The sequence below is a fragment of the Equus przewalskii genome, chromosome 19 (assembly GCF_037783145.1).
Source record: "Equus przewalskii isolate Varuska chromosome 19, EquPr2, whole genome shotgun sequence".
In the NCBI taxonomy this organism is placed as follows: Eukaryota; Metazoa; Chordata; class Mammalia; order Perissodactyla; family Equidae; genus Equus; species Equus przewalskii.
The window spans coordinates 37245328-37273157 of record NC_091849.1 but is presented as its reverse complement, the minus strand read 5'-3'; the positions used below and the strand labels follow the sequence as shown (position 1 = coordinate 37273157).

The 27830-nt window shown below is 44.6% G+C and overlaps 1 protein-coding gene and 1 long non-coding RNA gene across 2 annotated transcripts; one reads left to right on the top strand and one right to left on the bottom strand.

Annotated features, from left to right (window-relative positions):
- Nucleotides 1-1945: 1945 nt before the first annotated feature.
- On the bottom strand, nt 1946-7438 carry PIM1 (Pim-1 proto-oncogene, serine/threonine kinase). Its single transcript, XM_070584495.1, has 6 exons — nt 6778-7438; nt 6563-6669; nt 6407-6457; nt 5949-6315; nt 4206-4382; nt 1946-3446 (listed from the first exon to the last, which is right to left on the bottom strand). The coding sequence occupies exons 1-6, from the start codon at nt 6857-6859 to the stop codon at nt 3289-3291; spliced, it is 942 nt and encodes a 313-aa protein (XP_070440596.1). The 5' UTR covers nt 6860-7438; the 3' UTR covers nt 1946-3288.
- Nucleotides 7439-8090: 652 nt separating this feature from the next.
- Nucleotides 8091-8627, top strand: LOC139077315 (uncharacterized). The gene is made up of 2 exons (XR_011529715.1): nt 8091-8193; nt 8404-8627. It is a non-coding gene; the product is annotated as an uncharacterized lncRNA (long non-coding RNA).
- The last annotated feature ends 19203 nt before the right edge of the window (nt 8628-27830 follow it).

The window sequence follows — 27830 nt, the reverse complement described above, 5'->3', positions numbered from 1 at the left end:
ATAAAGAATCATGCAAACACCTTAGTCTTCACCATCTAGCTTATGAAATAAAGCATTGCCCAAAGAGTTGAGGGCCCCTGTGCAGGTACCCCTCCCCAAATCACGACCTCCCCAGAGGTAACAACCGCTATCCCAACTCTAGGAATTTGTTGCCCTGTACTCCTTGGTATTTTGCTACATACATATGCATCCCACACCAGGAGCTAGTATTTGCTGGCCTTCTGTACACCCTTTACATAATTCAATCTTCTTAATAATCCAATCAAGGAGTATCTCTATTTAGAGATCAGTCTTGAAGGTGTGATAACTTGCCCAAAGCATCCAGGTAAGTAATGGTGGTAGAGTCAAAGCCCCAGGCTGATGCCCCAGTCCCTGCTCCCGACCCTTGCTCCCCTCTCTTCCTGTGGCCGCACAGTTGTACTAGTTATCTGACTTCCCTTTCTCCGCTAGATTTTAAACTGCCCATGAGAAGAGACTAACGTGATCGTTCACCCTTCCCATACAACCCCTAATTTCTTGCACCCGTAGGAGCACAATATGTATTTCTTCAAAGGGACACCGTCTTCCATCACCCCTAGCAGTCTCAGCAGAGAATGGGGAAACTGCCAGAAACTCATTTCAAGGGAGAAAGGGTGAGGCTCTGCTAGATTTCCTTAGAAGCTGGAGTAACTTTCGATTGTTCAAGTGTCAACTTTACTGGAAAGGGTGAGGCACACAACCTCCAGACTCTGAGATTGGGAGTTCCTGTGTGTTTGGCAGCGGGAGAGCAGGGCGGACAGAGAAAAGGGGAACTCAGAAAAGCAGCCCCCAGAACCAAGAAATCCTTCCTTCCTCTCCCGCAGCCACATGCACGCTGAGCTAAGGTTTGGGATCTAGTCCAAGCTTCAGGGTAGACAATGAGGGGTGAAGGGTTTGGTGTCCTGGACCCTCAAGCAACCAGACAAGACAGCATCTGGGCCAGTGTCCAAAGGGTGTGTGTGCATGCACTGAGGGAAGAATGTAGAACTGCTGCTGAGGCTTATAAAGAAACAAGAAACCAACATTTACCAATACTCAACATGCACACTGACAGTGCTACACCCTCCAGTGCGCTTTCAGTGCATTAGGATGTATTCAGGCCACATGTACGAAGTGGACTCACGGGTTCTGCCACCCAGTTTAAACTAAACTCGCACAAAATGGACAAGAGGCTTAAACAGATTCCTGCGAAGAAACCACGGACTGAAAACACTAATTATCCAAGCACAGGCAGTAAAATGGCAGAGCTAACTTTTCGCCTACTCCCATTATACGCCCTTTGCCAAGGACATTAGAGAGGAAAACTTTTAAGTCAAAAAACGCATTCCCACCCATCTGGTAGCTAATAACTAAACCCACACTAAAGGTGAAGGGAACCTGAGTCAGGAACTGAGAGTAATACAGGTGTGATAGTTTTTCAGTAAACTTAACATGTATCAAGTACATGCTCAAAATGTTTTACTAGTGGGAGAGACAGTTGGAAAGAGCTTCTACTGTCAGTTTAGCAATAAAGCTATATTTGGTATCTCTAGGTCAGCCGTGTCCTATAAAACTTTCTGCAATGATGGAAGTGCTCTATAGTACCACTGCCCCTAGTCACAAGTGGCTATTTCATGAAATGTCACTAGCGCAACTGGGAAATAGCCCCATGTGCTGTATCTGCACAGCTCTAGAACTGTATGGAGACGGAAGTTGGGATTTCGTTGGGCCTCTCAGGCCAAATCTTATCCACCCAAGACTGGGCCCCCTACCCTTTGGCCGTACATTCATTTCAGAAAGGTGACTATCCCAGAAGTCCCGTTGAAGGAAACCAGATTTCGGCCCAAAGTTCCCCTTCTCCTTCTAGGGTAAGATTTTGGCACTTACCAAGTGTTTGATAAATGTACATTAGCATGCCTCTGCATGGACAACACTTAGAAACCGTAAGTTAAGACAAAAGGTTTTTATTCAAAAAACGCCAAGTATAAAAAAAAAATAAGATCTCTTTTATTCCCCTGTACAAGTATCTCACTCAGATAAAACCAGCAGGCTACATGCTGCTCAAAACACAGCCCCAGAGAGGATCCGGAAGGCACACCATCCAGAACTGCTTTTCATAAATCTATCCTATATACACAGTCAGCAACACCCCTCCCCCATCAACCACGGAACCCATCCCCACCCGGGAGAGGAGGCGAGGGGCCCGGCAGCCGGCAGGGAGCCACAGCAGCTGCCTGCCCGAGTCCCGTCACCCTACGAACAGAGCAAGCATCGCAGCCCTCCCCAAAAGGTCCCCAAGTCAGAGGAGGAAAGGAGAAAAGAAAACTGTGGCAGCAGCCGTGGAAGCTTGGAGTGGGAAGGGAACCAAATAAATAAATAAATAAATACATAACGTTGACCTCCAGGTTAGAATGCGCATCTTTCAAAAAAAAAAAAAAAAAGAAACAGGTAAAATAACTTAAAGGCAAAAATTAAAAAAAAATTAGATCAACTACAATCCTTTTGTACACTACCATGCCAACTGTACACACATTTACAGTTTTTTCTGTTGATTTGCATTGTTTGTGCATTTTTTGTGTGTGTGAGGTCTTGGCTTGGAAACAGTTAAGTAAAAACCAAAAAGGAAGACCAGTTCGCTCAGAGTTTTACTAAAGGAGGCAGAAAAAGGGCAGGTGGCTCAGCGTTTTGGCCCTGTAGCCTCTTCCATGGCACCTTTCATATGAAGGAGGGGGGAGGGAGGCAGGAGAGAAAAACAGGGAACCAAACCCAGGCAGATTTTTGGAGAAGCAGCAGGTAAAAGAGGCAAGTTCAAGTATTTCTCCCAGCACAGCCGGAGTCCCCACAGAAGGCACTCAGAAGAATCGGAAGAGGTGACAGGGATTTAAAACGGTACTAGTCCTATCCGACCCCAACCCGCTTTCCCCCTACCCGACCCATCGCGGCATTCAGCAGAACTCGTGATGAAGGGAACAGTTCCATGGCAGGGTTCTGACCCACCCCCACCCTCCCACCCCCGGAATTTTGCACAGGCCAGCAGTGCTGGACACCTATGAGAAGGAGAGAGCATCTACAGGAGGAGTCGAGGCCCAGGACGCCTGGAGTGGAGTCTCGCCCCCGTGTCAGGAGGCAGCCTCCAGGGGCCTGGGGTCTGGAATGAGTTGTAAATGTTGTTCCTGTATCAAGCACTGTCCTGCTTGGTGAGAAGTGTCACTGGTACTCAGGAAACTGGAAACAGAAGCCTCTCCTCCCCGGAGCATCTGACAGGGAGGGGAGGACCTGCCGGAAAAGCTGCTATTTGCTCGGCCCTGGCGACAGGCTGTGGAGATGGATCTCAGCAGTTTCCTGGGGCAGGAGGACATCTTGCATCCACGGATGGTTTTGGATTTCTTCGAAGGATGGCCGATCTGATGGTCTCAGGGCCAAGCACCATCTAATGAGATGCTGACACTCTGTAGAAAGCAAAGATGACAGAGATTATGAATGACTCAACTTGTTTTCGCAATGTAAAGGTCTTCTCAATTTGCTTCTCAGGGACCCACAAGTCTGGGGTTCAACAGAGACCACAAACTTTCTAGAACTCATACCCTTTAATGGGAAGGTATTAACTAACCTCTGGACCCTGCAGTCTGCTTTCAGCTAAAAAACAGCTCCCCTGTTAAACCTGTGGTTTTCAAACTTCAATAGCTGGGGCCTTTCCCATGACGCCCACTCACCAGAAATAAGAAAGATGATGACAAGGGACTCTGACGAGACATCACTGAGCGTGATGAGGTGATTCAATTCACCTACAACTTACAGATCGGAACACCACCCACAATGAGGTCACTGAACCACAATATTTAGAGAGTCTGCCCTAAGGAGAAGGCTCGAGGAACCCTCACCTCTTCACTCCCTGGCAGAACAGCCAAGAGCTGAGGGATCAGCACTCTGCTGGCACTTAGAAATGTTCCAGTGAAACTAAATGGTCTTTTCTTCTTAATATTCTCACACATGCTCTTCCTCTGACCTCCCAAGGAACCCTCAAATGCCAAACATTTGATTCCTGGAGGCCAGCTCTCAAGTGCTAATCACTGGCCTAGAATCCTGCTTAGCCAAGGGTTGGAATGTCTCCTGGAGAGTGCAGCTCTCCAGAACTCAATCCTGTCCCCTGAGAACTAACAGCCTTGGGATTCCTGCTTCTCCTCAACAAGGGGCTTCACAGGACTCACCTGAAGAGACCCTCTGCCTGAAGAAAACCTGGCCCCTGATGATCTCCTCATCGTGCTCAAAAGGAATATCTCCACAGACCATGTCGTACAGCAGGATCCCCAGAGACCAGACAGCCGCCGACCTGCCGTGGTATCGATGGTAGCGGATCCACTCTGGAGGACTATACACTCGGGTCCCTGTGAGCCGGGGGAACAGAAAGGAAAACACGGTTTTAGCAAAAATAAAACAAAGCAACTGAGCAGGACGCTGAGTAACTCTTTAAAAAAAAAAGCAAAAACCCACACCCCTTCTCTCAGGAGCTGAGTGAACTCCATTTCCCCCTTGGGCTAAAAGGAGTGGATGAGCAGCTTAGGGCAAATCTCCAACCCCAAGCATTACCCACCTCTCCACCAGTCCAGACCATAAACTGAAATTCTTTACAAACTGCTCCAAGACACAAACAGGGCTGGCCGCAGACCCAAAGCCTGAGGCCTGTATGTGGCAGGACCACCCGCGATGGGATGAAGGGATGAAGGGATGAATGTCTGCACAATCGAGGGAGGTATCCCACAGACTATCCTCAAACTGCGTTAAACCTCGCCCAGAAGCCAGAGCGAGATTCTCATCTCAGATATCATCCAGGCGAGGACACTTACACAATATCCTAAGTCACGGTGCCCTTTGGGAGGCCTTCCTCCGCAGCCTATGAGCACAGGGGCAGACACCCACACCCTTTCCTCCCCTCGCTAGAAAGGTAGACAGAGCTGCAGGGCTGGTTTCAGACCACGTGATTCCTGTTTACAAACTTTGGGTTGTAAAAAAAAAAAAATGTGGGGGACCATCCCGCCGGTGCTCACTAGGGGGCAGCAAAGACTCGAAGGAAAAAAACATGGGAGGACCCGGCCAGCCATTAACTGTTAAATACAAAAAAATGCAGCCCAACCCAGCGTCCTCCAAGGGCAAATAAACACAAACCACAAGCCCCAGTCACAAGTTTTGAAAGGCTGTCGTTCGTTGGGTTAAGCCGCGCAGATGAGGACCCCCCCCCCTTTGCTTTGATCTCGGACTCTCCACGGCATCTTTTCTCAAAGAACCCGCTCCAAGCCCCTCCCTAGGATAGGTTTTCATCCCCTCTGCGGAGACACCCAACTAATTTTCAAACCAGCAAGAGATCTTATTTCACAACATTCATTCCCAACTCCTTCACCCCACAACATCCAAAAAAAAAAAAAAAAAATCAACAAAATGAATTATTTAGTGAAACTACTGTTTCTATTCCTTATCCGTCCCTAGATCAAAGGGGAAGAAAAAAATTGCAGCTCTAAAAACTACCGTACAGAAAACTAACTCCCTCATAAAACAAAACAAAAATTACAAAACCGGCATCAATTTTCATCTCTCGCGCTCTCTCCTCCCTCTTTCCGGCTCCCATCCTTTTACTGGCGGGGAAACTGGGTCAGACTTCAGAAATCTGGGCTACGGCCGGTTGCCCACAACCTCTTATTCATCGGGAAAGCTTGGAACCCACTGAATTCCACTTAAAAAATAAAATCATGCCAGAAACATTACAGGTTCAGCTGGCTTGAAATCCCCGGCTTTACTACGCTGGGAAGCTCTCCTTCGCCCCACCCCTGCTAGCATCGAGCCAGGCGGCCCGATGACCTTTACAAAGGGCCGGAGAGGGAAGCTGGCCGAGGCCTCCAGGCCAGGCCGAGCACCTGGGCAGCTCCCACCCGGGCAGTTCCCTCCCAGGCCTGGCTCACCATCGAAGTCCGTGTAGACAGTGTCCTTGAGCAGCGCCCCCGACCCGAAGTCGATGAGCTTGAGCTCGCCGCGATTGAGGTCGATGAGGATGTTCTCGTCCTTGATGTCGCGGTGGAGCACCCCGCAGTTGTGGCAGTGCCGCACGGCCTCCAGCACCTGCCAGAAGAAGCTGCGGGCCAGCTCCTCCTGCAGGGCCCCCCTTTCCGTGATAAAGTCGAAGAGGTCTTGCACCGGCTCAGGCCTCTCCAGGATCAAGACGAAACTGTCGGGCCTCTCGAACCAGTCCAGGAGCCTAATGACGCCGGAGAAGCCCGAGCTCACCTTCTTCAGCAGGACCACTTCCATGGGCACTCGGGTGCCATTGGGCTGCAGGGGCGAGGGGGCTGCGTTAGGGCGGGAGTCCGAGGGTGCCCCTCACCCCACCCATCCTGGGGGTCGCTCCCTCCAGGGCACTCACCAGCTCTCCCCAGTCGGAAATCCGATCTTTCTCCACGTGCTTGATGGCCACCTGGGAAGCCCCCCCGAGAGTCTCCGTTAGGACCCATCGCCGGGGCCAGGGCACACCCGCGCCCCCCGCCCGGCGCGCCCTCCCCACGGCGGGGCGTCCACTCACTGGCAAGTTGTCGGCGACACGGATGCCTGAGTAGACTGAGCCAAAGCCGCCGCTGCCCAGTAGCGGGCCCACCTGGTACTGCGACTCCAGGGGCTCCTTCTCCTTGCCTAGGGAAGGGGGAGACACAGGGGACTCAGTGCCGGCCCGCAAGCCCCCAGCTCCCACCCGGGGGGGTCCAGCCTCCCCCCATCCCCGGGTTGGGGGGGGGCGCTCACCGGGCGCCAGCTTGGTGGCGTGCAGGTCGTTGCAGGGCGCGGCGCGCAGGTGGGCAAGCGAGTTGATTTTGGACAAGAGCATCCCAACCTCCAGGGTGTCGGCGCGGAGACTGTGTCTGGAGAAGCTGTGGCAGGAGCTGGGGCTGGGGTTGTGCCGGTGGCTGTGCCGACGGCTGGGGCTGAGGCTGCGGGTGGCGTTGCGGCTGTGGCTGCGGCTGGCGCGGAAGGCCGAGGGCGAGTCGGAGGACGACTGGGGGCGCTGCCGGGGCTGGCGGCTGGCGGACACGCCGGCGGGGTCAGGCAGCGCCGAGGGCGGCGGGGTGGGCGGCTCTTGAGGCTCGTGCGGCAGCGCCGCGGCACACAGGGCTGGTAGCTGCTGCTGCTGCTGCTGCTGCTGCTGGTCCTGCCACCGCCGCCGCTGCCGCCAAGTCCTCTCGGGCCTCCTCCGCCGCCGCGGCCGCTGCAGCAGACGCCGGGCTCGCCCAGCGGCCAGGAGTAAAGGGGCGGAGCGCGCGGGCGGGGGGGCGCGCGGGCGGGCGGGGACGGGGCGGGGCCTCTCCGGGAGGCCTAGGCGGGGAGCGGGGCTGCCGGGCCGGCCGAGGGAGGAGAGGGGGTGGGGAAGCGGCGGGACGGGGCGACTCCCCGCGGCCCCCGCCCCGCGCGCTCGGCGGCCGCGCCCCGGCCCCGCCCCCGCCGGCGCGTGTCCGGCCAACCAGAAGCCGACTGATCTGCATTTCGCGGCGCGCCCCGCCCCCGCCCCGCCCCGCTCCCGCGGTCAGAATGGTCTCTACGCCGCCACGACGTGGCGGGAAGGAAAAGGCGCCAAAATGGAGGGGGAGGGGCGCGGGGCGTGCGGGGAGGCGGGAGCTGGGTGTCGAGCGGCGAGGGAGGAAGGATAGGGAGGGGCGTATCGATTCAAACCCAAACAATAACAAAGCCATCAAAGGCCGCCCGAGGCCGGCTCTGCGGCTCTCCGTTTCTCGGAGGTTTTTGGGTCAAGGGCTCGAGCTGGAGCATAACAAGTTGCGCGGCGACGACGGGCGTCGGTGTGTCAGGCGGGGAGGCCGGCGCGCCGGGGCGTGGGGGACTGTGTGTGTGGGGGGATGCCGACGAGGGTGGTCTTTCTGTGTGACTCAGAGCCGAGACCTCCAAGTCGGCTTGGGCGGGTTGACGACGCGCTGTGGGCTCCTCGGGGTTTGTGTGTTGGGGGCGCGTGGGGGGCGGAGGATCTGCAAGATGTGAGTCACGGCGGTGTCACAGAGGGAGTGGAGGTGTCGCAGGCCTGGGATCCGGCTGGGGGAGAACAGCCGCTTATTGGGGTGTGGGGGGGGGGGGTCCAGATCGTGGTGATCACAGCCGGAGAAAAGATCAGCCCCCGGATTGGCAAGTCAGTTTCTATTTTTAAAATGCAGAAAGGTACGGGTGACTCCTGATTCCTAAGAAGGGATGTGTGTCAGAGTGCCCGGGAAAGAGGAAATCACGAAACAAATGTTAGTGCTGAGATGCCAGATGCTGCCTCAGCCCCTTCTGTGAGGGTGGCAGAGGAAAATGCCTCATCTAAAACGAGGGTGGGAGGGGGCGCTTGATTTAATCAGAGTTTTCACGTTGTTTTCACCTTTTCATCAGCCTGTTATTACCAGTCGGGCAATACCAGCAATTATTGGCTGCCCCAGTCTTGCCTCAAAGGAAGTCCCCCCTCCCGTCCCTCATGGAAATAACCTGCAAAACTGACCAATTCGACTTTCATCCTTTGTCCTTTTAAACTTCATGTAGAGTTCATAACGACGTGTGAAATGAGTAAATTAAAATTCTGTGTAATCCATAAATTGAATTGTCAGTGGCCTACGTAATTGAAAGCTAACTACATCCCATTTTAATTTTTTTTCGAGTTGCTGCCTCTTAAAAATGAGGAGGTTCCAAGTTCGGTGAGCTGCAGTCATTAATGAATTTAAGAGTTTCATTAAAAGTTTTCTATAGTGCTTGTTTTATAAAGATGCTCAGGTATTTCACAACTTTTATGAATTTGTCTTACAGAATATTACATATTTTCCTTTTGTTTGTGTACTGTGGCCTAACTCATTCTTTTTTTTATTTTTTCCCCCTTTTTCTCCCCAAAGCCCTCTGGTACATAGTTGTGTATTTTTAGTTGTGGGTTAACTCATTCATTTTTGATGACTAGGAGAAAACCCAAGGGAACAACAATTATTCTCTTTTTGCAGATAGGAAGATGAAATATAAGTAGGATGACACAGGGTCATACGACAGCTAAGAGAGGAAGAGATGAAATGACGCATTCAACTCTCGAGTATTCAAAGCTTTCCCTTTAGCAGGATCTAAAACTGTCTTTGGTACTGAGTAAGACATCAAGTCTAAATGTATGTGCCCCCCCATCTCCTCTACCCTCCCTTTTCTTCCTCAAACCCCCCTGACTCTTCCTACTTGTTTCCGCTCACCTAGCGCTCTCCAGACTTTCTGCATTTGCAGAGGCAGGCAACCTGTTCTGAGAATGCCCTCTCCTCTTTATTTTTATTTGAAGGCTTTCCATCCTTCAGGACACAATTGTAGTCCCACCACAGATTGTAAACAAAACTCCTAGCATTGGTTCACTGTCCGCTCCACTCATCTGACAATCGTGTGTTTGTTTGTTTAAATCTCTTTGTTAATTAACTTTTCAATTATAGCTTGTCTCCCTATTCCTTGAACACATACTTTGTGTAACATTTGTCTGTGAAGGGGAAGACCAAAACGGGTCCCAACAAAAAGGTCATGATTAAGGTCAATTTATACCAAATTTAAGTGAATTGAGTGGGCTTAGGAGCAAAGGCTTTAAACTGAGTTAGCCTGCTTTCAAATCTGGGATCTGGCACTTACTAGTTATGTGACATCCATGAAGTTACTTAACCTTCTGAGCTTTAGACTCTGAATGAAGATAATAATAGCACCTACGTCATAGGGCTGTTGTGAGAAGCAAATAAAATTCTGCATGTAAAGCACGTAACCTAGCAGAGTAGACTTCTAATAAATATTAGCTATCATGGCACTAATGCTGATTGCAATTGTGACAATGATGATGAAAAGGAAGAATTCTGGAATGACCTTGCACCTTGGAAGTTCCAAAAGTGAAATGCTAGATAGTTTGATTTTAATCATCTTCGGAAAGAATGTGATTCAAAGTAGTTGTATATGTTAAGTCAAGTCCAACCTTTTTCACTTTCTGTAGATCTTTGTAGGGCTAAATATTTAATTAGAGCTAAAGTGATTAACATTTAATATGTCTGCTTTATATGGGGGGTGCCTCACAGCTGGAAGTTACAAAACATGGACCTTGCTTGGCAAAGAGCTTTTATTTACTTAAAACTGCTTTTCAAGATAATTATTAAACATTCAAGTATGTTTGGTGTTAAAAGTTACTCTTTGAGGGTAGGGAAGTTTATGTTTTGATTCGTCAAAATGTGGTTTAAATAATAAAAATAAGCACTACCTGTGCTGTCTCAAAGAATCTAACAAAGAATCAGAGAAATCATGCTAATAATGAAATAAGAGCTTTTGGAAAGATAAAGGCTATAATTATACTAACAATTCTCTAGAAAAAGGAAAATTTGTTCATGTTAATTTGAACAATAGCCATATTAATCCTTGGATGGTTTCCATATTCTGCCTGATAGGGATTTAATCAAGTCATTGTCAAAAGAATAACTTCAGCAATTTCTGTAATCACAGAAGGTTAGAAAAATAAAGTTTGGAAAGGATGCCTGTACATTGTTTTTGAAAGTACCTCTGAATTATGCACTTATATAACTAAGTCTGTAGAGCTTTTTCTCTATAAGCTATTTGCAATTTGTCAGGTGGAAATAATCTGAGTCTGTATCTCTTATTCTCTCCTGAAAAAAGAATTACTCCATTATTTAAGTTTAAAATTTAATTTTCAAAAATTCAACATTTTTATTTTACTCTCTCCTTGTTTGGTGAAGTAAAAAGAAAGGGGAAAATATAGAGAAAGCCAACTGTAATATATTCCTTTCTATACCTTAAAATATCTCCAATTACCTCAATAGTTATAAGATTATCTAGAAAAATTGAAATGTCACATATATTTCCTATATGTGGAATATGTGATTATCCACTACAAACGGTAAGACATGAAACAATCTAAATTTTAAAAGATTAAAGCCTCTTTTTATTTTTTATTTTTTGCTAAGATTCACCCTGAGCTAATATTTGTGCTAATCTTCCTCTGTTTTGTATGTGGATTGCTGCCACAGCATGATCACCAATGAGTGGTGTAGGTCTGCACCTGGGAACTGAACCCAGGCCACCAAAGCCGAGTGTGCTGAACTTAGCCACTAGGCCACAGGGCTGGCCCCTAAAGGCTCCTTTTAAATTTGTAATAATTGTGGTAGTGGTGGACAGCTAGGAAATCCAGAGTGTCCCAACTTCAGAATGGTCAGGGAATCTGCGTAGTCAAGTTAGAACTGCTTCTTGTCCTTGATGAGATGTGACATTTGTTTCAAGTTTATAAAACTCTTTTAGTCAGCTTTCAGTTTCTTCAGTAAGGTTGGAGAAAGAAAGGGTTTTTATTTTCTAGTAAAGTATATTTAAATTCATTACCAATTCATTTTTTTTAAAATAACCTAGATTTATTTTTGGGAGTTTAGACATTTAGTACTGACAATTTGAGTAAAAATAATCAATATTCATTGAAGGCACTGTACACAAAGATTTTATAGTTCCTGAGTGTTACTGGATAAGTAAAAACGAAAGGGAGTTGCTTAGAATGTATAAAGGCTGAAGGAAGCCTGGAGACTTTATAAAATACCTTAGTAGAAGACTGGGAAAGTATATGCCTCAGATCAAAAAGATCAGGCACATGAACAAAAACCCTGCATATCTATCTGATAAAGAAAAAGGGCCATTGCGCGCGCGCATGTGTGTGTGTGTGTGTGTGTGTGTGTGTGTGTGTGTGAGAGAGAGAGAGAGAGAGAGAGAAGGGAAAGAGAGAGAATATCATATGTTTGGGAGTTGCTGAGGGGATTGTCTGCCATCTTTTAAAAAGTAGAATAAGGGGCTGGCCCCGTGGCCGAGTGGTTAAGTTCACCCGCTCCACTGCAGGCCGCCAAGTGTTTCGTTGGTTTGAGTCCTGGGTGTGGACTTGGCACTGCTCATCAAACCACGCTGAGGCAGCGTCCCACATGCCACAACTAGAAGGAGCCACAACGAAGAATATACAACTATGTACCGGGGGGCTTTGGGGAGAAAAAGGAAAAAACATAAAATCTTAAAAAAAAAAAAAAAGTAGAATAAAATTCCAGATATGAGACTTAGGAAGACCACAAAGTGCATCTAGGTAAAAGAAAAAAGAATATTCCCTCAAAAAGATTTCATAGAACATCTTGCTAGGTGCTAAAAAAATGCAAATGAAGATATTTATTTATTGTATATCTCATTTGCCGCTTAATAGTATATGGCCTTACTTTTCTGTATTGTTTAGCCTCCATACCTGTTTATCAATGCACTGAGGGCAGAAACCATCTCTTCATTGAACATAAAGTCTAAGTGCCGAAAATGGGTTGGGTGAAAGGAGCAAAAGAGACACTGTAAAGCAGCCAGCATTGACTGAGCATCAAAGATGTGCTAGGCATTTTTCTAAGAACTTTATATGGATCCTCATGTAAATCCTAGGACATGGGCAGTTTTACTATTTTCACTGGTTTGCAGATAAGTAAACAGAAACAGAAGTAATTTGCCCAAGGCTGCAGAGCAAAGTGGCAGAGTGGCACATGCCATTCTGCTTTTCCAAGGAACACAAGATGAGTTTAAGGGATTTAACAAGATATTCTATGGTTGAGTTCTAACTGAGGGTATCATCCACAAGGGCCGGGTCCAGAGGAGGCTGAAGAGGTCAAGGAAGGCTCCATGGAGCATGTAGAACTTGACGTGGATATTAAAGGATGAGTAAGATATGAATCAGTAGAAAGGAGAGAGGCAAGGCATGAGTGATGTCAGGAATGGGAGCAAAAGATGCTTTGTGTTATGTTCTTTGTATTCCCCAATACGTTAGAAATGAATGAATAAAACTTTCCTTAAATAAATAGTTTCTTTAACAAAAGGAAGTAGAAAAACCATATGATCATCTCAATAGATACAGAAAAAGCATTTGACAAAATTCAAAATCCATTTGTGATAAAAACTCTCAACAAAATCAGTATAGAAGGAACATACCTCAACATAATAAAGGCTGCATATGACAAAGCCACAGCTAACATCATACTCAGTGGTGAAAAGCTGAAAACTTTTCCTCTAAGATCAGGAACAAGACAGCGATGCCCACTCTCGCCACTCTTATTCAACACAGTATTGGAAGTCTGGCCACAGCAATTAGGCAAGAAAAAGAAAGAAAAGCACCCACATTGGAAAGGAAGAAGTAAAACTGTCACTATTTACAGATGACATGATACTGTATATAAAATACCCTCAAGATTCCACCAAAAAACCATTAGAACTAATAAATGAATTCAGTAAAGTTGCAGGATACAAAATTAATACACAGAAATTGGTTGAGTTTCTATACAGTAATAACAAGCTATCAGAGAAATTAAGAAAACAATTTACAATCGCATCAAAGAGAAAAAAATTCCTAAGAATAAATTTAACCAAGGAGGTGAAAGATCCTTTCCTGAAAACTGTAAGACATTGATGAAAGAAATTGAAGATAAGGGCCAGCCCCAGTGGCCTAGTGGTTAAGTTCGGCATGCTCTGCTTTGGTAGCCTGGGTTTGGATCCTGGGTGCAGACCGACACCTCTCGTCTGTTAGTGGCCATGCTGTGGCATTGGCCCACATAAAAAAGAAAAAAAGAGGAAGATTGATAACACGTGTTAACTCAGGGTGAATCTTCCTCAGCAAAAAATAAATAAATAAGAAATTGATGACAAATAAATGGAAAGAAATACTGTGCTCATGGATTGGAAGAATTAATATTTAAAATGTCCATACTACCCAAAGCAATCTACAGATTCAATGCAATCCCCATTAAAATACCAATGGCATTTTTCACAGAACTAGAACAAAGATTCCTAACAGTTATGTAGAACCACAAAAGACCCTGAAAAGCCAAAGTGATCTTTTTTGTTGTTGTTTTTGTTTTTTGAGGAAGATTAGCCCTGAGCTTACATCTGCTGCCAATCCTCCTCTTTTTGCTGAGGAAGACTGGCCCTGAGCTAACACCCAGGCCCATCTTCCTCTACTTTATACATGGGACGCCTACCACAGCATGGCTTGCCAAGCAGTGCCATGTCCGCACCCAGGACCCGAACTGGTGAACCCCGGGCCGGCGAAGCAGAACATGCAAACTCAACTGCTGTGCCACCAGGCCGGCCCCACAAAGTGATCTTGAGAAAAATGAATAAAGCTGGAAGTATCCCACACCCTCATTTCAAACTATACAACAAAGCTATAGTAATCAAAACTGTATGGTGCTGGCATGAAAAAAGACACATAGCTCCATGGACTAGAATAGAGAGCCCAGAAATAAACCCTCGCGTATATGGTCAATTAATCTATGACAAATAAGGCAAGAATATACAATGGGGAAAAGACAGTCTCTTCGCAAGTTGTCTTGGGAAAACTGGAGAGCTACATGAAAAGAATTAAACTAGACCACTATCTTACACCATATACAAAAATAATTTCAAAATGGATTAAAGACTTGAATGTAAGACCTGAAACCATAAAACTCCTAAAGAAAACATAGGCAGTCACCTCTTTGACGTCAGTCTTAGCAATAATTTTTTGGACCAGTCTCCTCAGGCAAGGGCAATAAAAGCAAAAATAAACAAATGGTATTACATTGAACTAAAAAGCTTTTGCACAATGAAGAAAACAATCAACAGAACACAAAAGGCAACCCACTGAATGGGAGAAGATATTTGCAAATCATACATGTGATAATGTGTTAATATCCGAAATATATAAAGAACTTATACAACTTAACACTAAAAAAAAGCTGTTGGGGCCAGCCCAGTGGCACAGTGGTTAGGTTTGTGTGCTCTGCTTGGGTAGGCCAGGGTTCACAGGTTTGGATCCCAGGTGCAGACCTAGCACCACTCATCAAGCCACGCTGTTAGTCTTCCTCACCACAAAAAAAAATAAAAAAATAGGCAGAGGACTTGAACAGACGTTCTTCCAAAGAAGTCATACAGATGGCCAACAGGTACATGAAAGGATGTTCAGGGGCCGGCCCGGTGGCACAGGGGTTAGTGGTGCACGTTCTGCTTCGGTGGCCCGGGGTTCACCGGTTCGGATCCCGGGTGTGGACATGGCACCGCTTGGCACACCATGCTGTGCTAGGCATCCCACATATAAAGTAGAGGAAGATGGGCACGATGTTAGCTCAGGGCCAGTCTTCCTCAGCAAAAAGAGGAGGATTGGTAGCAGTTAGCTCAGGGCTAATCTTCCTCAAAAAAAAAAAAGATGTCCAACATTTCTAAGCATGAGGGAAATGCAAATCAAAACCACAGTGAGATATCACCTCATACCTGTCAGAATGGTTATTACAAAAAGACAAAAAATAACAGGTGTTGGCAAGGATGTGGAGAGAAGGGAATGCTCATACACTGTTGGTGGGAATGTAAATTGGTACAGCCACTATGGAAAACAGTATGGAGGTTCCTCAAAAAATTAAGAATAGAACTAACATATGATCCAGCCATTCCACTTCTGGGCGTTTATCCAAAGAACACATAAACACTAATTTGAAAAGATATACACACCCCTATGTTCATTGCAGCATTATTAGCATTATTTACAGTAGGCAAGATATGGCAGTAACATAAATGCCCATTGATAGATGAATGGATAAAGAAGATGTGGTGTCTACATATATATATAGATAGATAGGTAATGGAGTATTACTCAGCCATAAAAAAGAATGAAATCTTGCCATGTGCAACAAGATGGATGGACCTAGAGGATATTATGCTAAGTGAAATAAGTCAGAAAGACAAACACCATATGATTTCACTTACATGTGGAATCTAAAAAATAAAACAATGAGCAAACAAAACAATATAATGGGGCTGAGTGGTTAAGTTCACGTGCTCCGCTTTGGTGGCCCAGGGTTTTGCCCGTCTGGATCCTGGGTGCAGACATGACACCGCCCATCCCACCATGTTGAGGCAGCATCCCACACAGCACAACCAGAAGGACCTACAACTAGAAAATACAACTATGTACTTGGGGGCTTTAGGGAGAAGAAGAAGAGGAAAAAAAAAGAAAAACAGAAACAGACTTATAAATACAAGAAACAAACTGATGGTTACCTAAAAGGTGGGGGTTGGGAGGTAGGTGAAATAGGTGACGGGGATTAAGAGGTACAAATTTCCAGTTATAAAATAAATGTCATGGAGATATTATGTACAGCTTAAGGAATATAGTCTATAATATTGTAATAACTTTTTATAGTGACAGATGGTAATTAGACATCATGGTGATCATTTCATAATGTATATAAATATTGAATCATTATCATGTACACCAGAAACTAATAGGATATTGTATATCAATTATACTTCAGTGAAAAATAGAGGGGCAGATAATAAACATTTTAGGCTTTGTGGGCCAAAAAAAAAAACTTTCTTTAAATAAATCAAAAGCAGAAAGCCAGAGAGAAAGCCAGCAGAAAATCAGTAGGACCTCCTGATGTCATGATGCAAAAGGTGAAAGAGATGAAAAAGATGATAGACTTTATTTCAGTCTTTATTGAGGAAGAAACTAGGAAGACTCTCCATTCAAGTTATCACTTGAAGTTTATGGTTTAGGAACAGTAGCTTACACTGTGGTTAACACACGGGGTGTTCAAGATCCAGGTGACGAAGAAGACACACATTAACGTGATTGGATGAAATCCACTCAATAATTTGGAGAAACTTGCATTTTCAACCTATACTTCCTCTTTTCCAACTCTGTTTTAGTTCTCTTTTTAGGTTGGGTGCTGATAAAACAAACATGGACAGCTCACCACAGCCAGAACTAAAACAACCGTACGACAAATACGGAACCATTTTTTATGGCCTTCAATGTATAATTTTGTCAAAGCTTCTTTGTCTAAGTACAGTCTTGCTCACTCTGGAGAACTAGTGAGCTGTGCTTCCCTTTTTATAGACGCGGTGTTACTTTTCTCTGGATAGGTTAAGCTTGCTTCTTTGTTCGGTGATGCTGCTTTCTTAGCGAGACACCCACTCACTAGATGAGAATACAACTTATCATTGGCAGTCATCAGAGTTATCTGTGAAATCACTCTTATGAATGGGAGTTAGATTGGCAAGTAGCCAGTCCTCTTGTGCAGGGCTGTAAAGACAACACAGGTTACATACTTGAGACCAAATTGTATATATATATCCCCAAGTTCAGTCTATCCTTTCAGACCAACTCAAGGCCATTTGGATTTTCTTGCAGCTTTTCCTGATCACTCCTGCCAATAGTTTTCAAACTCACAGCAATTATTTGTATTAGTAATCTGACACAATCATAATCTTTGGTTATCTAAATGTTCAATGTCATATAGCATCATCTTTAAGAGCATCAAGCATTAATGGGGGGGTCTACCATGAAAGGACCCATGTTTCCTCAATGAGACCGTAAGTTCTTCAAGTGCAGGGACTATATCGTAAATTTTTTAAAACCACATAGCTCGGGCCAGCCCGGTCACGCAGCCGTTATGTGCACACGTTCTGCTTCGGCAGCCCAGGGTTCTCCAGTTCGGATCCCGGGTGCGGACATGGCACCGCTTGGCAAGCCATGCTGCGGCAGGTGTGCCACATATAAGGTAGAGGAAACTGGGCATGGATGTTAGCTCAGCGCCAGTCTTCCTCAGCAAAAAGGGGAGGATTAGCAGCAGACGTTAGCTCAGGGTTAATCTTCCTCAAAAAAAAAGAAAAAAACCCAAAATGAAAGCTATTTTTTAAAAAACCACATAGCTCCCTTTGGGGGGTACTACACAGATAATTTTTAAAAACTGAATTGAATTGAACCCAAAAGGGAACACAGCTAAGATCCTGTGAATTTTCCCTGCCTTAATCTTTGCCACTCTGCTTTTATTATACATTATAATGAAAAGACAGGTGGCTATTTGCACTTTTCAAAATACAGACTTCAGAGCAAATTTTTGCCTTTCTCAGAGAAGCAATTTTATAAATTAAGATTGCCAAGTTCAGGGCCAGCCTGCAGTGCAGTGGTTCAGTTCGCATGTTCTGCTTCAGTGGCCCAGGGTTTGCAGGTTTGGATCCTGGGTGCAGACTTACACACCGCTTGTGAAGCCATGCTGTCGCAGGCATCCCACATATAACATAGAGGAAGATGGGCACAGATGTAGGCTCAGGGCCAGTCTTCCTCGGCAAAAAGAGGAGGATTGGCAGTAGTTAGCTCAGGGCTAATCTTCCTCAAAAAAAAAAAAGATTGCCAGGTTCCTAAGCCAAAGGCTTAGAGAAGTAGGTACAATCTAATTTATAGAGATAACACCTAATATTAATTGAGCATTTACTATGTGCTAAGCACTATTCTAATTCATCACTTTGTGTGCCATATATATGGCACATACATATTGTATATATGATAGATATTCATATGGCACATATGTTTATATATTTTTCTTTAATCCTCTTAATTATTATTATACCCAGGAAGGTAAATAACTTGCCCAAGGTCCACGGTGAGAGGCATAAGACCTAATTCATGAATATATGCTGATTAAGGGATAGACAATGTATGAGGCAGCTCTTTGTGTGTTAGAGGTCACACTCAGAGCACAGAGGGCCACGAGCCAGATTGAATAAAATCAGGAAGCAAGGTAATGAATGGAAAGACAATAGAGTCAGTGGATAATTTCCTTCAATATTGTGCCCAAGATAGATGAATGGGGATTGGAACAATGTTAAAAGTTAACAGTGTGAGTGAGCGGTGGCAAAGAGGAAGGGCTGCTGAAAATGAGAGCTTCTAGCAGCCAAGCATGTGGGGTAAGGGTTAGCCTTAGGGTGGGGGGAAGCTATAACCTCTTGAGCAGTGAGACAAGAATCTCTTGAGTCTTGCAGTGGTATTGACTGATTCAGTCAACTAATCAATAAACATTTAGTGAGGAGCTACTATGTTCCAGGTGCTGTGTTAAGTCCATGGAGATACACAGAGACAAAAGACATGGTCCTAGTTACTGCTTAAGGATCTTTTTATCCAGATAAGACAAGATATATAGAAGCATAAAGACTGAGCTGGAAGGAAACTTAAAGATCTTCTCATCTAATCTCTTTAGTTTTATAGATGACCAAAACCAAATCTCAGGAAGTGATTTGCCAAATTTCTATGGCATTTTCAGAGCGAGGACAGAATCCAGACTTGATTGCTAGCTCTATTTTCTTACACAGATATAATTAGTAATGAAAAGTAGTATTTGCTAAGTAGCAAATTAATGGTAAAGGCAATGCATTGTTTCTTATCATAATATGTTTACAAGGTCCAGGTCTAAATGCTAAAACTTTTTCTGGGGAATTTTCAGGTGCAAAGGGACTTTCCTAGTTGTCTCCTCAGCTGCTTTAGCATGAAAACAGAAAACGGCCCCTCCTCTGTGCTCTCCGAGCACCTGTGCCACCTCAATCATCCACGTCACATGCGATTTTGATACGTCTAGCTCGGCAGTTCTGAAAGTGTGTGGTCTCCAGACCAGCAGCACCTGGAAACTTGTTAGAAATGCAAATTATTGGGCCCACTCCAGACCCACTGAATCAGAAACTCTCGGGGGGGAGGCCCAGTGATCTGTGTTTTAACAAGCCCTCCAGGTGACAGCGGTGTGCTTTTGAGTTTGAGAACCTCTCTTCTTTCTAAATGGCTCTCCAGAGAGACTGTGAGCTCCTTGGAGGCAGGGACCATGTCCTTCACAGTTTTTGTTTCCCTAACTTGGTACCAAGTCTTGAGCATAGTGGATATTCTCAAGTATTTCTGCACCAACTATGGGAATGACATAGCAAGGCAAGGCATGCCCTTATCCAATTCTCTTCATGTAATGATTAACTTCTTTAGGTTCACTTTATGTGACGGGCTGAATAGTGTCTCCCCCACCCCAAAATTCATCTGTTGAGATCCTAACCCCCCAATACCTCAGAATGTGTATTTGGAGATAGGACCTTTAAGAGGAAATTGAGATAAAGTGAGCTCATGTGGGTGGGCCCCAATCCAGTATGACTGCTGTCCTTATAAGAAGAGAGGAGATGAGGACACAGACAGGCACAGAGGGAAGACCAGGTGACGACAAAGAAAAGATGGCCATCTGCAAGCCAAGAAGAGAGACTTCAGAAGACACCAGCCCTGTTGATATCTTGATCTTGGACTTCTAGTCCCCAGGATTGTGAGAAAAGTTAATCTCTGTTGTTTAAACCACCAGGCTGTGCTACTTTGTTACAACAACCCTAGCAAACTAATACGCTTTGTAAAATATTTTACAAAAATATTGGTTCTGAAACCCAGGAACTCCCATCCATGCCTGCGACAAGACGACCTACTTTTAGACCATCTTTAGATGTTAACCATTAATGTATTTAGGAAATCACTCTTTCGTGCTCAATATAAGCACAGACTTCGCAGTCAGACAGAAGTGGATTTCAATCCTGACTCAGCCACTTAGAAGCTGCGTAATCTTAACCTCTAAAGACTCAGTTTCCTTGTCTGTAATTTGGGGCTAATAATAGCTCCCTCCTAGACATAACTCAATAATTGGCAAGTATATCACAGGCATTCAGTATATGTTGACTTAAAAATGATAATTAACCAAATTATTCAGATTGGTTTTCTTTGGGAGATGGAATTACAGAATTTTACGTAATGCTTGAATCAGTTCAACAAACAAACATGGTACTACGGTGACTTTTTAAAAGCCTATATAAAATGACAGATTAAGTATTTTTCAGGAGAAACGAACTGAAGAGTCAAAGGAAAGAGAATAAGAATTTGGGGAATGTAGTAGAAAGATGCAACATTCGAGAATAGTAAAATTGTCTATTAGTAAACAGTAAAATTGATGAGTAACTGGACTATATGAAGGTAGGGATTGCTACTTTTGTCTTGTGTCCCCAGAGCCTAATATGGCACCTGGCACTTACTATAAGCCCATCAACTTCTGGTTGAATGGAAGAATGAATGGCCTTCTGCAAGGACGATTATACAAATTATACAAAGATGTTTCAAGCCAAATATACTTACCCCAAGCTGGGTGGTTCTACAGCATTTCAGTAGCGTACAATCAAAACTTTAATTTTAACCTGGAAATTTCGCTTTGGGGAAATAACCTAAGAAAATAACCCCAAAGGGAAAAAAAAGTGTTATTTAAAAATGTCTTCAATTATAGTAATATTCAAAATAGAGAAATACTGGAATAGTGCTCGGAGGCTCTCTGACCCACTTCTATACCTCCCCTCTCCTGCTTCTCGGCTGGGCCCACCCTGCTGCCCCACACTGTTCTCACCATCCCCCGGGCCCCTCACTAGAGTGGCCCAGTGCCCCAATTTTTGACCCTTTGGGATCAGCTTCCTTCATTAAAACGTATTTGTCTTGTGCCTGCTTATCTTTGAGACTCTACTCAACCAACTAATTTGATAAATTAATTTAAACTGAGGTACTAATGAATGATAAAGGCTGAATGTGAATCCATTCCTGGATAACAATTGCATTTCAGCAGCACCTTTCTGTGAAGAGCAAGTAATCCATTTCAGGCATGTGTCCTGGTCACTGGGGGAAGATATTTTAAGCAGGGGGATTTCCTCAAACCCCTCAAATTACACCATGTAGACAGCTGCCTATCCCACATGACCTGGCCATCTCCTTGGCATCCAGTTATCAGCACTCAGGGAACACTAGAGGAAACAGGTCTGTTCCTCATAACAGAGCTTGGAAGCAGTGACTGAACTATTTATGTCACTTAAAGGAAAAAGGCCTTTACTCTGGAACCTACCCAGAAAGCACACATTCTCTGGGCTCAGAGGTAAACTATTCTCCATCTCTAGGGATGGCTGAGTGACTAGTGCCTAGATTAACCAAAATGAGTGAGCTGGGACATGCAAACACTGAGAAGGACTGGTAATGCACAGCTAAGCTTCACAGGTGAAAAGATCCTAGACATCGATATGAATTTCTATGAGCACACACATGAGAGAACATTGAACCTGATAATAAAAATAGCTGCCTTTTATCAGGTGTTAGCTATATTAACCGTGTTAAAGTACTTACATATTGTAAAAGATCTAATCCTCTGATACTGAGGAAAATAGGGGTTGTTATCCCCATTTCAGATAAGGAAATTGAGGCAAAGATAGGTTGACTCTCTCACAGTCAGATGGCAAATCTGGGATTTGAAGCCAAGTCTTTCAACTCCCAAGTTCATGGCTGTAACAGAAGCTTAACAGCCTTTCATATTTTAGAATCAAGACTCTTAAAGCAAAGGCACCTAGGGGCCGGCCTGATGGTGCAGTGGTTAAGTTCACATGTTCTGCTTTGGTGGCCCGGGGTTCACCCGTTCGGATCCCAGGTGTGGACCCATGCCCTGCTTGGCAAGCCATGTTGTGGCAGGCACCCTACATATAAAGTAGAGGAAGACGGGCACAGGTGTTAGCTCAGGGCCAGTCTTCCTCAGCAAAAAGAGGAGGATTGGCAGCAGATGTTAGCTCAGGGCTAATCTTCCTCCAAAAAAAAAAAAGCCAAGGATAGAACACACTTTTTGATTATCCAGACCTCAATTACCGCTACTATAAAGGAGTTTACTACCCCATGAGGCAGCCTGTTCCATGCAGCTAGACTTTTGGGGAAGCTTTTAAATATTAGATTAAAATCTGTTTCTCTGTAACCTCTCTTCATTTGGTGTTTATTGTGCCCTCTGGAGAACTCAAAACAAAGCTACTTTTCCCTGTGAAGCCATTTTGGTATGCAGACAGAGGTCATGCACTCCACCTTCTCCCCAGCCTTTTTGGCAGCTTCAGTCCCAGGAGATCTCACTCAGTGCTGGTCAACTGTTCAGCTGTTCGACTCATTAGTAGCACAGAAAACCCCAAAGTGCCACCTATATCTTTCAGAGATCTTGGGTCTAAATTTGAGTAATAGGTTTGATCCCAATTACCTACTCAGGTACCTGTGAAACATTGCCTTAGAAAGCAGTATGACTCCACCCCAAAAGCATGGAATTAATCGAATATGGCAAACAATGGCTAACATCGATGGAGCCCTTTCTATGTGCCGAGAGCAGTGCTAAGTGCCTTACATAACCCCCCCCCCCGCCCATGAGGCCAGTACTGTCGCTACCCCAGTTTTACAGATGAAGAAACCAAGGCCCAGCTATTCTGAGGCCTTCTGCTCATAACTGCCTGTCTTTCTTTCCCTACGAGTGTGAGGAGAGGGTAAGGGTAGAACTTGCCGGCCCCATAGTGAGACTTGCATTTGCCCATCTCTCTCTGCTTATATGTTGCCTCTCCATTTTGGCTCATTTCTTCACAAACATTTAATGAGTACCTCTCCCACAGTTAAACACGTCTTCTACAGTGATTCGAGTTAGGACCAAGTATGCAAAGGAAGCTATGACACCCAGTAAATCTGATCTCCAGGGTCAAGCAAGCCTTCAGAGAGGAGGTAGCACCTGATGTGGGTCTTGAAACATAAATAGGAAGAGAAGAATCAACCAGTCAATGGTCAGGATGGGGAAATTCAAATTTCAGCAAGAAGGAAGAGCATGTGTAAACACCCAGAGGCATGAATTTACATGGACAGAAAAAACCCATCATATCGTAGTAAGTAGGGTCCAAAAAACATAGAGGGAAAGGTTGAATTATTGTGAGGTTAAAGAAACATGATTAGTTTTCAGCGGGATCTGTGCTGTCACAAAAAGAGCACACAACGTAAGGATAGAGAAACTCATTATGTACACAACTTACTGCTCCCTGAAGTGAGGTTCAAATGATCATGAGGCAGTTATTTCCCAGTGGCCCCCCTCCAACATCCCCTGTGAAGAGATCTTTAGGCTGCCCCCATTTGAGAAAGGGGACAGTGCTTGGCAGAGGATCAATTGTCAGTTGCATTACACTGAAATTCACATTATCACAGACTTTTACCTTGTTGCTGAGTATGGTGGCCCCTGGGGTGAAAAAGGAGTGGAGAGAAATCCAATTGAACAGGTAACCATAGGTGACCATAAAGAGCTGTGCGTGAGTATGAATTTTATCTGAAGGGTGATAGGAAGCCATAGAAGGATTCTGAACAGACCGAACTCAAGCGCCACCTGTAAAAAGCATTCCCTGGCCACCACACTTGGTGAGGAATGCCTCTAACTCATGTGGTTTATATTACTTGGTCTTATTTCCCGTTGGATTCAATACCCTGTCTTACATTTTTCTGTATGTTATCCATATATACAATATGTGCTCCAAATATATCTGTTGAATGAAGGAAAGATGCAGAGGGAAAAGAATCATTTGGGTTCCTCTTACTTCACAATTCAGTCCATCAGAATTGAGTTCACAATGTGGATGAACTAATGAAGTTACATAGAGGCAAAACAAAATTTTTAATGTGTTTATCAATATGAATGTGACATATAACCGTATTTATTCAAATGAAACCTTTAATTTTTATTTGCTTAATTCTATTGAATTCAAAAGTGCTTGGGACTATGGGAGACAGAAAGCAAGTGTATGCGCTATCAGTATGATGTTAATCATGGATGGAATTGGTTTCTCAAGTTAGCATATTTCGTAAAATAGGTGAAAGTACTACCTTCCTGACTAGGGCTAATTCCACTGTCAAAATCCCAGTCACAGCCCTTAACCCTCCAAATCTCCATACCTCATTCTGAGGGCGGGGGCTCAGATTCTACAGAAACCAAACCAGATTGTAGAAAGACCCCACCCTCCACACCAGTGGTTCCCGAAGTGTGATGCCTGAACCAGTAACAGCAGCATTTGTTTGAAATGCAGAAATGCAAATTACAGGTCCCACCCTAGCAAGCCTGCAGAATCAGAAATTCTGGGGGCAAGGCCCAGCCATCCTGGTTTTAACCAGCCCTCCAAGTGATTCTGATGCAGGAAGCTCAAGTTTCAGAACCACTGTTTCCGGTTACTCTGGCTGGCTGCCCTTGGCAAGGGAACGGTGGAGATGGGGAATGCGGGAACCTATTCCCAACTCTTCAGGGATCCTTCTTCCCTATTGGTTTGCTTTGCCATTACCCTCATACGGATGGAACGTAAGGCTCATTAGACAAAACATGAACCAGACCTGTTCCACAGAACTGTGAAGTCAGTTTTCCTTGGCTTTGCTTCTGGTCATTTAAAAAAAAAAAAATGATTGCTTCATGAGCCTCACTGGTCTCTGAACTTTTCCCTTTTCTAGTAAAAGTACAAATTCCAGCTGGAGTTCTTGACCAACAACATCTTTCTACAGAAGTTGTTGTCTTCAATGCTTTGCTGAGTTCCAGAGATAAGATAAATAATTTACCAAATGTAGGTTTCTGATTACTCACTCTATTAGCATTTAGAGGAGAGAGCTCCGGCCCCTGGGGAGTTTGTTCTTCAGATGCAGCCCATCTGCTTTTGTTTTTTTGTGGGGAGTTTTGGGGGGTGGGGTTGCCTGGAAAAGCCAGGGAGCTCCCAGCATCCCACACATACTTTAGGGATGAACTGGCGAAATCTTATGGGTCTTACTGGAAATTCTGGGGAATGCTATTTTCTTGTTATTTAAAAAAACATACAGCTGCTAAGACTCTTTTTTCCTCCCTCTCTCCTCTTTTTTTTTTTTTTAATGCTGAGTTAAAACAAAACTCCACAATTCATTTTCAAATATTATACAAAATAACACAGCTGAAAGGGTATTTTCAATCTTGTGTAACTTACTTATCCTAAATTCATACTGCACACTACAAAAGTAATTTCAGGGAATTTTATAGAAGGGATTAAATAGAGTTTCTCCTAAATCAAATGATACGGGGAAAAAAAAGGAACAGCCTAGTACATCAAAGCATCATTCTTCACTCAGTTTCTGAAGTATAGCAATATAAATAGTGATATATGAAATAGACATTTGCATCTGTAGTTGGTCCATGGGCTCTTTCCTTTATGGTAAATACATGCCATTATTATTTTATGAGTCTTAAGAGTGAACACCGGTACACAAGAAGTCACAGCAAAACCAGATGATTCTGTGGATGATCCATTGCAAATGCAGAGGAAAAGGTTGAAATAAACCCAAGAAGCAATATGTTGATATGCAATAAATGCTCTTTTAATTCCTTCAAGGGGCTGGCCCCGTGGCTGAGTGGTTAAGTTTGTGCGCTCCGCTGCAGGCGGCCCAGTGTTTCGTTGGTTCGAATCCTGGGCGCGGACATGGCACTGCTCATCAAGCCACGCTGAGGCGGCGTCCCACATGCCACAACTAGAAGGACCCACAACGAAGAATATACAACTATGTACTGGGGGGCTTTGGGGAGAAAAAGGAAAAAAATAAAATCTTTAAAAAAAAAATTCCTTCAAGATAACTTGATCAACAACTACTTCATCCCTTTTGAAAAGAAATAGCGAACTATGAATCTGGATGGTGCAGTATAGTGGTGAGCAGGTCTTATTTTGGTAATCCCTAAGAAATAGAAATTGTATTTAGTGCCCCATGTAAGATTTCTATATTTTCATGGACTTTTTTAATGCAAAATCAATATTGCACATCCTACTTCCTATGGTGAGCATCCTGAGAGTAAGTAAAACAATAACATGATGACGTCTTACTCCAAACCTGACTATCGTTTTCAGTGATTTAGTAAAAAGTTGATCGTCTCCCAATACCAAGTTGTACTGAGAGTCCTTTGCATGGAAATGAAAGCTGTGGGTTGGTTTGGGGAGAGCACCTAGCTAAGCAATTAGCTCAAACACAAAAACAGTGTATTAGAACACGGGATACCCCGAAAGGTGGAGTGAGGTAAGGTAAGGACACAAGAGGAATTCCTTGTGCTTCACAGCTCTGGGTTTAAAGCAATTAAAGAGTGAAAGGTGTAAAAATGCTACTTGCTACCTATTTCGTGTTTCTCTGGGAGATTAACCTACTTTCTGGGCTCGTTTTCTTCTTCTTCCTACATCAGTTGGTATAAAAGCTGTGGGAGCTGGCAGCCTCAGATGACTCCATCTGCATCTGTTATCATATAGTTCCGGGCCTCTCAGGGACACAGAGTAATTTACCTCTATTTCCTTTGCTTTCTCCCCACAGTAGGTAAAAAGGCTGCCCCGGGCTTAGATGCATTCTCCCCTGCCATAAGAATCTGCTAAGCCAAGGATGGTGAGTTAATAGTCGGAGCGTGTGCTCCTTCCTCTTTTCCTGTCTTCTGACACATCCAAGAGGCTGAGGCAGTAAATCTGAGAAAAGCGGCATGTAAGTACACACACACACACACACACACACACACACACAGACTCACGAGGAGAACTCGGACCCAGCCGTTTGCTCTCTGCTTCAGCTTGCTGTATGCTGCATTTTAGAAGGTTTCATATTGCTTCTGCAACATTTTTTTGGTTGGCTGGATGGCAGAATGAAACACAGCCTTCCCTGCAGACATCAAAGCGTGTCTCCAGCATAGCAAACTCTCCATCCAGCCTTTCGTCTCTCCGGCTACATTCCAATTTAACCGGGGCTGCCTTGCATGATAATCAGGCCTAATCACCACTTTATCCCTTGATTGCTGGGCTGAGTTTGGAAGTGCAGAGCTCTTTCCTCAGTTTGCTTCTGCCTGCCCTTACTGCCTCTCCTATTATTTAGCATGCCCATCTGAATTCTCACATTTAGCCTTTATAATTAGCGAATAGGTGACAAGGGCAGGACTGTGCCTTTGGGATTTCAGCGCCCTGTCCACTTAGTAACCTTGAATTCCTTTCACAACTCTGGGAAGACCTTGCCATGTACAGGATATTCTGAATACCGCGGGGGCCTTAAGAGATTTATTACCAGTTTAAAGAGTAAAACAAAAACCATGGGATGGTATCCTCATTCCCCGGAGGTATTTTCC